Genomic DNA, 10,994 nt, shown 5'->3' on the forward strand with positions numbered 1-10,994 from the left:
CATGCCTCGCCAGCCCAGATTGAGAACAGAGGGGTAGCTGTCTCAGCTGGCTCATGGGTCAGAGAAGAGCTCTCAAGGGGCCGGATCCAGCCTGAGGGCCATATGTTTGACACCCCTGTTCTAAATGGTTTTACTATTATCATGAATTAGTCCTTTGGTGTTGTCCTATAGAAAATTGCTTTCATCTTCACTTGACAGTTTTATGTATGTGAATATGTATTTTCTGGTCAATGACCGTAATAACAATAAAAGTAAAGATTGCTGAGACGCATGGGATCCTATCATCACTACAGGATGCCAATGCTAGTAGTAGTAATAGTAATACTAGTAATAATAACAGACAGTGTGGTGTAATGGTTAGTGTATCAGACTAGGATCAGGTTCGAATCCCCACTCTGTTGTGGATGATTGCTGGGTGACCTTGGGCCAGTCACACTCTTACCCTACCCTACTTCACAGGTTTGGTGTCAGGAGAAAATGAAGGAGAGGAGAATGATATAAGCTTCTTTGGGTCTCCATTGTGGAGAAAGGCAAGACATAAATGAAGTAAAAAAATTTTTAGTACAGTTTGTAGGAAAAAAACCAACTGAATTCTGATTAAACTTGACCGGCAACCTTGTCTTTCACTGAACTGAGATTATTGTGTGCATTAGACGTAACCCACCCCTTTTGTGTTGTGTGTGTGTGTGTGTGTTAAGCGCCGTCAAGTTGCTTCCGACTCATGGTGACCCTATGAATGAAAGTCCTCCAAAATGTCCTATCTTTGACAGCCTTGCTCAGATCTTGCAAATTGAAGGCTGTGGCGTCCTTTATTGAGTCAATCCATCTCTTTTGGGTCTTCCTCTTTTCCTGCTGCCCTCAACTTTTCCTAGCATGACGGTCTTTTCCTTTTGTGTTAGAGGAGAATAACTGTGCCTTGTTTTCATGGTATGAACCACTGTGGCTTGGCCTGAAACCATATCCCTTACATCAGTTTACCAGAATCTCATTAAACAGATTCTTGGGAGAAACTTACTAGTTTCCAACCTTGTAATTAGAAGCTTCTTTGACTCAGTACAAAAAAGATGGTGGAAAGGGCACAGAAGGGAAGAGAGCCTTTGCTTATGTCTGCAACCTATCCTGGCTCTCGGGGTAGCCGGTCTCCCACTGGCCAGTATTAGGAGCATTGTTGTTGCATGCTGAGGTCGCGTGTGCTCCTGACTTAGAAGCCTTTGAGAAAGATTGCTAAAGTGGCTCAACATATTTGGGTTTTTTTTCTTTTCTTCTTCACCACTTTTCCTATCACCTGAAACATCTAGGTACATAGTCTCCCCCGCAGCATATCTTTCCCAATTAGAACTTATCAATCATAGGAAAGCTTTCACCCTCGCTAGGTGCCAGGTCTTACCTTCGGCGGTATTGGAGGGAAGATATAAGAAGGTCCTTATAGCAGAAAGGCTTTGCCCTTGTGGGTCAGGGGATATAGAAACTTCAGAACATGTCTTGATCTGCTGTTCATTCTACCAAGAAGTCTGCACAAGGGTTCTTTCCCCTTTGCTCAACACTTGCCCTGACCAGCCAGATGAGTTTCTGGCTAAGATGCTCCTAACTGATGAAAAATCACAGTTCACACTCTTGACTGCTAAAATCTGCACTCCAGCTATTACAATATGGTGTACCCTGACAGGATAAGAGTAACAGAAATGCTTTATTACTCAAAATATTAAGGGGGTCACACCAAGTTATACAATGTTTATATAAATGTTATTCATACATGTAATATGTAATTTTTGGCTTAGATTATTTGTAGTAGCAGTAGTAGCCGTTGTTGTGGTTTTCTTATTATCTGTTCTGGCTGTTCTTTTTTCTGCTGGTCAGTGACTGTATTAATAAATTATTATGGTTTTTCTTCTTGGTTTCCAGGCCGCACTATCATTCTCTCCACGCATCACATGGACGAGGCAGATATCCTCGGAGACCGGATCGCCATCATATCTCACGGCAAACTGTGCTGCGTCGGCTCTTCTCTGTTTCTGAAGAACCAGCTTGGAACAGGCTATTATCTGACCTTAGTCAAAAAGGATGTGGATTCCTCACTAAGCTCCTGCAGAAACAGCAGCAGCACGGTGTCTTTCCTGAAAAAGGTACCGTTTTTCAGAAGCACTGACTAATTCCTTTTCTGATTTAAGTCTAAAAACAATATTAAAGATGAGGCTGTTAGGTCCTTGGAGCCCAGTTTCTAGTGGGATGGTTTGTGTGTAGGGCTAAGATCATGGTGATGTGGCTCCAACTTGGGCCAGTTGCTATCTCTCAACCTTTCCTACCTCACAGGGTTGTTGTTAGGATAAAATAGTGAGAGGGGACCATGCATGCTTCCCTGAGCTTCTGAGAGGAGGGGTGAGGTCAGAAAATGTAACAATGTGTTGTTTGTACATAGAAATATGCTTAAACTTCTGAATGAGAAGTTTGCATTCATTGAGAGAGAGTATAAAATGCTAGTCCGTCTGGTGTTACTGCCCCTGGAAAATCAGAATATTTCAGGGGTGGCTTTTTCAGCTGGAAAAATAGTAGGCAGGCAAGAATGAAAGAGCCCCTTTCTCTGCACTGGTTGAAAAAGCGACCCCAGTAACTACATTTGGAAATGGAGAGAAAAAAAAGATGTTTTTAAAATGATCACAAGAAACCTAATTTTGTAGCTTGAGTCTTGGTGGACTGGGAAAAAAAGATGTTTTTTCAGTTTGATAAGTAACAGATGGCCTTTGGAAACCTGGTAGGGTTGAATAAACACTGGTAAATTCTTGATGAATGTTAAAGAGAATGGCAGTAATTTACATTTTTAACCCCAGCTTCGTTCTGTTTGGAGTTAATACAAAAGTTTATTCTTTTGTAACTAGGATGACAGTGTCTCCCAGAGTAGCTCTGATGCTGGACTTGGCAGTGACCATGAAAGTGACACTCTGACAATTGGTAAGGAATAAAATAATAATTTTAGAATGTTCCGCTTGTTTGTCAGGCTCCACCTTTTAGTCGTTTATTGCACTAGAATGTTTTTGGGGCTTCCTAGAGTCACCTGGTTGGCCACTGTGTGAACAGACTGCTGGACCTGATGGCCTGGTCTGATCCAGCAGGGCCTTTCTTATGTTCTTAATGTGACTTTTTAATCATGGGTGAGATAACTGCAGATATTTTAGCATCCTGACTTGTTATTTTTTCTGGAAATGATCTGGATATTCAATTTGAAGTCAATAAAGAATCACTCCTTAATGCCCTTAGCCCGCAAAATTATTCTTTCTCATGTTTCTGTTCTCATGCCTGCTGCCCACTGTTTCTCTCTGCCACTTGCTTTGACCACATTTTACCTCTTTTTCTTTTACAGTCATCTCTACTGGCTTCCCTATTCCTTTTTTGTATATGGCACTCTCCTTTTAAATCCTTTACTCCCCTTGCTGTTTCTCTCTTGTGATGCCCCTTCTTGTTCTCTACATCCTCTGTAAACTATAAGTCTCCTCTTTGTTCCTTCTTGCACTCACTTTATTTCTTCCACTGCTTCTTGCCATGGAGGTTCCAAGTCCGTCCATATTTGCCTGGCTTCCTCTTAGCTAGCTTTTTCAATAGAAAAGCTTAAACTCTGTCTCCTTTCCTGGACTTTTCCTAACTGGTTCGTCCTCTTGCTCTTTTTTTTTTTTAAAGCTTGGATAGGGTTGTCGGCTTCTGTACTTTCATTTTTCCCTTTGTGCAGTATGTCATTGAGCTTTTACATTACTGTAGTGTAATCCTAAGTAAAATTACACCCTACTCAGCTGTTCCCTGGCCTGGATAGCTTAGGCTAGCCCGATCTCATCATATCTTAAAAGCTAAGCACGGTCGACCCTGGCAAATATTTGGATGGGAGACCTCCAAGAAACACCAGGGTCGTTATGCAGAGGCAGGCACTGGCAAACCACCTCTGAAAAGGTGGTTTCTTGCCTTGAAAACCCTATGGGGTCTCCATAAGTCAGGTGTGACTTGACAGCAAAAAAAATAACTACAACAAAAAACGAAGCCGTTTGACTAAAATGAGTTTAAGAAGGGTGTAATTGTTTAGGACGGCACTGTAAATCTGCGGACAGGGTCTGTCTCGCATCTTAACTTGGGTACAACCTGCAGAGAAATAGACACTTTCAGTGTTGGGCAAATATAAAAAATGTCCGTTTGCTCCTAGAAAGATGCAAAGCGTCATTCTGCAGTGGTGGCACCTAATGATCGTTTGGTCCTTTTAGATGTGTCTGCAATTTCCAATCTCATCATGAAGCATGTCCCTGAAGCAAGGCTTGTAGAGGATATCGGCCACGAGTTAACCTACGTTTTGCCGTACCAAGCTGCCAAGGAGGGCGCTTTTGTGGAGCTGTTTCACGAGATCGACGACCGCCTCTCTGACCTGGGCATTTCCAGTTATGGCATTTCTGAGACCACTCTGGAGGAGGTATGCGAGAACTGCTTGGAGTAGAAACACACTGCTTGTACTGCTTGGAGTAGAAACACACTGCTTGTCCAAGAACAGCCCTCTTGCACGCACCCTAGCATTTGCACACAGGCAGTGCATCTGTTTTCTTTTTTTCCTTTGAGGTATGAGCCCACCCACATTTGCACTGCAAACCTCCGTTCAGAATTATGTAAAAATAAAATCATTTGTCATGCAGTGTGAGGTTGTTGGTTTTTTAAGTCACGGGTCCTGCTGTGTGTGTGGACCTAACCATGCCATATTCAGAATTGCAATCTATGGCTGTTTATGCTTGGTAATTAGCGGCGTGTTCCAGGCTGAAGTGCCCCGCATATTTTTTTGTTTTTTTTCATGCTGCCATCACTGCATCACTTAGAGCAGGGGTGGGGAACCTCAGGCCCGGGGGACATTTTTTGTGGTCCTCGGGAGCTCCGGGGCCCTGCTGCAGAGGTGGGGCGCAGGACGGCCCTCCCAGAGGGTGTTCCTGGCGCCACGGTTTACAGTGGTGCTGCGGCCCTTTGGACCTCCTCTCGCCGACTGTCGGCTGTTGAGCAGCGAGAGGGAGGGGGAAAGAGGCTGGCGGCTCCCGGTGGCAGAGCATGCATGCAGGAGCCAGTTGGGCTTCGGGGGAGGGGGGCTTTTGTGGACTCTGGGGAGGAAAGGGCATGGAGACTGGGGCCCGGTCGCGCGGGGCTCTGTGCGCCACCGGGTGTGTGTGTGGGCAGGGGAGGCTGGGGCCCTGCCGCACGGCGGGGGTGTGTGTGTGGGGGGGAGGCTTTTCTCTCTTTTCTTCCTCTTTTTCTGTCATTCTCCTTTCTCTCCCTCTTTTTCTGTCTCTTTCTTTGTCTCCCTCCGTCCTTTTCTTTACCTCCCTTCATCCTTTTCTTTCTTTCTCCCTCTCTCTCCATTTCTTTCTCCCTTTCTCTCCCTTCCTCCCTTTTCGTCTTTCTCTGTTTTCCTTCCTCCCTTGCCGATCGACTGTGGGCTGTGCCCCCCTGGCACCTCGTTTGCTCGGGCGCACTGCTAGCTGCCCTTTCGCCTGGGAGGGGGGGCACCCTGCAGGCCTTCTCTGTGTGGCCTCCCCTGGGGTTGCCAACCTCCAGGTGGTGGCTGGAGACCTGGCAACCCTAGCCTCTTCCCCCCCACCGGGAGATCTACACCTGGTATGGCCCCCGAATGATGTCATAAATGTGCAAATGGCCCTTGGCAGGAAAAAGGTTCCCCACCCCTGACTTAGAGGAAGGCACTTGCAAACCACCTCTGTTAGTCTCTTGGCATGAAAACCCCAAAGAGGGGTCGCCATAAGTCAGCTGCAACTTGACGGCACTTTACACACACCTCACTGCAAAGTTGGCTCATACCTGCTTTTCTTAAGAGCCCCTTTAACGCAACCTTTTGTATTTGCTCCGCCCCCGCATCGAAGCATTTACTGAAGGAACCATGAAAAATCACAGCTGCTGCTTAGATATGCAAACGAACATTGCTAACGGCTGTGCAAACGAAAGAGCAGGGGGTGGAATTTGTTTGCCTTTCTCCTCTTGCATCGGGACCGTGAATAGTCATTTTAAAGGGCGGATTTTAAAAAGCTTTGGGCGAGCATCAAAATTGACCCTGCATAAATGGCCTATGTGTTCTGTGATCTTCTGTTACCTCTAATGAGAAACAGATGTTAGTAAATGCATCTCTGATGAAATCACAGGGAGACAGTTTTCGCAGTCTGCAGATCCAAGTGTGGAAGTTTTCCTTGTACTTTGCAGAAAACCATGGCGTATGAGAGAGAGAGATATTCAGCCAGTCCTCGTCCATGGCATCTTGTCTTATTGTGTGTGGGGCATTCCCCTCCCCATGGGAAAGATTCATATCCGCCCGCCCCCCTTATCACCTGTAGTGAACTGTCAGCTTTTCTACACAGGTGTCTGCTATCCTTTTCTCTTCCAGGTATTTCTCAAAGTGGCAGAGGATAATGGTGTGGATGCAGAGACCTCAGGTAAATGTGATTTTCCAGATGTGACTTTATGGAACACAGTGATGTGTCATGTTAGGCCCTATTGAAACACATCCCCCCCTCCAAATGCTCACCATCTGTATAGCAGTGTGACCATAACGTCTGAAAACCTTTGACCAGGCAGCCCAGCTCAAAGTCAAAGAAAGTCTGCTTTAGCAAACGCAGCCTCCAGGGGAAGTGAGGCACAAGTGTGGACTCTTTTCTCTGCAGTTGGGCCGATTTGTGCAGGGAACACCTGTTTGATCATGCATCTTCCACATGGAAGCATTGTTTGATGGTTTCATGCCATGGTTGCTCCATCTAATGGGCCTTTGCAGGGCTGTTGAGAAGATTCACAAGCCCTTGGGTCAACAAGAGATGAGATGTCCGTACACAGTGTTCGTGGTGCTTCTCCAGCTAGTATAAAGAAAGTGGACTGATTCTGATAGAACTGAGCAGGCTAATTTAAGCTTCTTTTTTCAGATGGCACTTTACCTGCTAGAAGAAATCAACGTCCCTTTGGAGACCGCCAAAGCTGCCTTCGTCCTTTCACAGAAGATGATGCTCTTGACTCCAATGATTCCGACATAGATCCAGGTGATGGGCTAAAGGACTGTTTGCTTATTTGTCTCCTTGTGTGGTGGACTCCAATCTGGAGAACTGGGTTTAATTCCCCACTCCTCCACATGAGTAGCAGACTCTAATCTGGTGAACTAGATTGGTTTCTGCACTCTTATACATGAAGCCTGCTGGGTGACCTTGGACTAGTCACAGTTCTCTTAGAGCTCTCTCAGCCCTACCTACCTCACAGGGCGTCTGTTGTGGGAAGAGGAAGTGGGGGTGGTTGTAAGCCGGTTTGAGACTCCTTAAAGGTAGAGAAAGGCGGGGTGTAAAAACCAACTCTTCTTCAAGTATGTTTTATGTCATGGCTAAGTACTCTTGTTGATTGACTAAGGGGTGGTTTGCACATGTACCTTTATCCCTTGATGGCTGCTCTTGGATTGAAGACTTGCATGTATGAATGGGATAGCACAGATCCATCTGTCACCTCAATCTCAAGTCTTTCTAATGAAGTCCACTCATTCAGCTCTGAATTTTGAAGCCCAGAGCAATGCAGTATTGAGCATTCAAGTGGAGTTACGTGCATGTGCGAACCAGAGTTGCAGAGCAGTTAAATCAAGCAAACTGTTAGTAAGCATGAAATGGATGATAAGGAGCAGTTGAAAAGCCATACCCATAAACGTTTTTATAACTTTAAGGTCAGCGATCCTCAAACCAATTCACTGGGTAGCCAGTGGCAGCTATGAATCTCTTCCTGGCAGCTCCAGCATGACTTGCAACACTATTTTGTACACATTGCCAAGAAGTCATGGTCTTTTGCTTCATACCAGGCAGAAGGAGAAGAAGAGGAGGAGGAGTTGGTCTTTATATGCCGGCTTTCTGTACCACTTAAGGGAGACTCAAACCGGCTTACAATCACCTTCCCTTCCCCTCCCCACAACAGACACCCTATGAGGTGGGTGGGGCTGGGAGAGCTCTAACAGAACTGTGTCTTGCCCAAGGTCACCCAGCTGGCTTCGTGTGTAGGAGAAGGGAAACAAATCCAGTTCACCAGATTAGCCTCTGCTGCTCATGTGGAGGAGTGGGGAATCAAACCCGGTTCTCCAGATCAGAGTCCACCGCTCTTAACCCCTGCTCTTAACCACTACACCATGCTGGCAGACCCCATCCTCCCCTTCCCATCCCACACTCCAACTCCTTTGGCATGAATAATGGATTGGGTGGAAGGGTCAGGTTCTCACTTGGTGCAGGATTTTAAGGCACTTGGAAGTGGCAAGAAACCCTCTTGTTGCTTCTGAGCATCTACATGACCTGGTGGAAAGCGGAAGATGATTTTTCTTCTGTCTTGAACTTCCTTTGTGTTCCAAAGGACTCAGGGAAGGGAGTGGTCGCAAATAATGGCTGGCTACTAAGGCCCTGCAAACTTTGTGGTGCCCTGTTGAAGTTGCCTACAGTTTCCCCTCAATTTACACCAAAGCAGAAAGAAAACAGGCATATACTGAAGCCTACAAGGCTTGGCATGTTCACAGAGATGGTTTTTTCTAGCCGGTGTGTTTGCAATTTTTTCCCCTCGCATTTGCTGAGCTGTGCCAACTAGGGTTGCCAGGTCCCTCTTCACCACCAGTGGGAAGTTTTGGGGTGGAGCCTGAGGAGGATGGGGTTTGGGGAGGGACTTCAATGCCATAGAGTCCAATTGCCAAAGCAGCCATTTTCTCCAGGTGAACTGATCTCAATCGGCTGGAGATCAGTTGTAATAGCAGGAGATCTCCAGCTAGTATCTGGAGGTTGGCAACCTTAGTGCCAACATTTCCTGCCTCTATGGGTAGCTTGTTTGACTTAGGAGAGGGGTCTCATGAACTGACCCGTTTGCCTGCAGAATCCCGAGAGACGGACCTACTGAGTGGGATGGACAGCAAAGGATCCTACCAGATGAAGGGCTGGAAGCTGATTCAGCAGCAGTTTGTCACTCTACTGTGGAAGAGGCTGCTGATTGCCAAGCGCAGTAGGAAGGGCTTCTTTGCCCAGGTGAGACAGGCTGAATGTTGGAAGCATTAAATGCCTCAAAGGTAGAATGTTTGCACGTTTTTGCTCTAGCACAAAATGTTCTCTTATATGGTCAACGTTATGTATGCAGGTACCCAAAAGGGGATTTACACAGTTCCGCTGTGCTGTGAGAACTCCTCCATGTGAGAGGTTGTTAAAATACTTTTCCATTATCCTCAAAATCCTGTGAAGTTTGGCACTTAATATTTTCTGAATGCTCAAATCTTTGCCGAATTTTTGGTGAATGCTTGCAGTTTGGTATCAGTGTTTAATATCCAAGCATGCTTGCTGTAGCCACCATATTTGGCAATATCTGGCACCTAGCAAGCCAAATCAGTGATAATTTAATAGTATTTGTCATGTAAAGGTAAATGTAAATTTGTCATGTAGCAGCAAATATTTGACAAGTTCTGACTGCTGACATGCAGTACATTAAGATTCAGTTTAACTTCTTTCATTTGGCCATTCAGAATTAGCACATTTTAGACTTGGGTGTCAGATTTTGATTCAGGTGTTGAATTTGGAAAGCGGTCTTTGGTATCAAAAACCTAGATTCTGGAATTTGAAAATTTGGTGGATTTTTGAAACTGTAAAATTTTGTCAAAGGCTTTCACGGTCAGAGTTCATCGGTTCTTGTAGGTTATCCCGGCTGTGTGACCGTGGTCTTAGTATTTTCTTTCCTGTCGTTTCGCCAGCAGCTGTGGCAGGCATCTTCAGAGGAGTAACACTGAAGGACAGTGTCTCTCGGTGTCAAGTGTGTAGGAAGAGTAATATATAGTCAGAAGGGGGTTAGGTTTGAGCTGAGTCATTGTCCTGCAAAGCATTCAAGGTAATGTGCTAATCATTGTCCTGTAAGTATCAAGATAATGTGCTAATGAGGGTGTAGTATGTTAATGTGGAACATTGTATCCTGAAGTGATCTGTTAACATGTGGAATCCAAAGCTAATCTGCATGGCTATTGTGGACTGTAGTCTTTGTTAGTCTGGAGGTTTTCAGGACAGGAAGCCAAGCCTTATTCATTCTTAAACTCTCTTCTTTTCTGTTAAAATAGTTGGTAGAATTGTCCAGTATTTCAGTGTCTTGGAATAAGACCCAAACAGGACAGGGTCTTATTCCAAGACACTGAAATACTGGACAGTTCTACCAACTATTTTGTCAGATTGCACAGAGAAGCCATTGAAATTCATAAACATCAGCACAACTTTAACAGAAAAGAAGAGAGTTTAAGAATGAATAAGGCTTGGCTTCCTGTCCTGAAAACCTCCAGACTAACAAAGACTACAGTCCACAATAGCCATGCAGATTAGCTTTGGATTCCACATGTTAACAAATCACTTCAGGATACAATGTTCCACATTAACATACTACACCCTCATTAGCACATTGTCTTGATACTTACAGAACAATGATTAGCACATTACCTTGAATGCTTTGCAGGACAATGACTCAGCTCAAACCCAACCCCCTTCTGATTATATATTACTCTTCCTACACACTTGACACTAAGAAATACTGTCCTTCAGTGTTACTCCTCTGAAGATGCCTGCCACAGCTGCTGGTGAAACGTCAGGAAAGAAAATACCAAGACCAAAATTTTGCTTCAGCTGAGTCATTTGTTTGAAATCAAAAGGATTTAATTGCATCAGTGCAACTGGGTCCGGAGTAGGTCAAGAGACAGACGATTGTATAAATGTTTTTTAAAACAGGCTTGTTTCCCTGTTGACATTCATTGCATTGGTGTGGTGCTGCCTTGTTACCAATAGAGGGCAGTGCAGTTAAAGAATCTTGATAAGCATGCTGATTTCTGCTGGTGAACTGAATTTCATGGTGGTTTGATTGGGACATCACTGTTGTGACTTTTGAAAACAACTTCTCCCCTTTGTGCTTTCAGATTGTTCTCCCAGCTGTCTTTGTTTGCATCGCGCTCATGTTCAGTCTGATTGTGC

General features: G+C 45.0%; 1 protein-coding gene across 1 annotated transcript in view; it reads left to right on the forward strand.

Moving 5' to 3' along the window:
- Positions 1-10,990, forward strand: part of LOC130493177 (phospholipid-transporting ATPase ABCA1-like) — a gene marked incomplete at both ends in the record, with an annotated part of 62,272 nt that extends 51,282 nt beyond the window's left edge. The window contains 7 exons of the mRNA XM_056866880.1: positions 1,903-2,123; positions 2,874-2,946; positions 4,239-4,441; positions 6,398-6,446; positions 6,927-7,040; positions 8,881-9,029; positions 10,940-10,990. Coding sequence (XP_056722858.1) covers positions 1,903-2,123; positions 2,874-2,946; positions 4,239-4,441; positions 6,398-6,446; positions 6,927-7,040; positions 8,881-9,029; positions 10,940-10,990 — 860 coding nt within the window. The remainder of the gene's footprint in view (positions 1-1,902; positions 2,124-2,873; positions 2,947-4,238; positions 4,442-6,397; positions 6,447-6,926; positions 7,041-8,880; positions 9,030-10,939) is intronic.
- Positions 10,991-10,994: the final 4 nt, after the last annotated feature.

This window comes from Euleptes europaea, unplaced genomic scaffold, assembly GCF_029931775.1.
Source record: "Euleptes europaea isolate rEulEur1 unplaced genomic scaffold, rEulEur1.hap1 scaffold_99, whole genome shotgun sequence".
Classification (NCBI taxonomy): Eukaryota; Metazoa; Chordata; class Lepidosauria; order Squamata; family Sphaerodactylidae; genus Euleptes; species Euleptes europaea.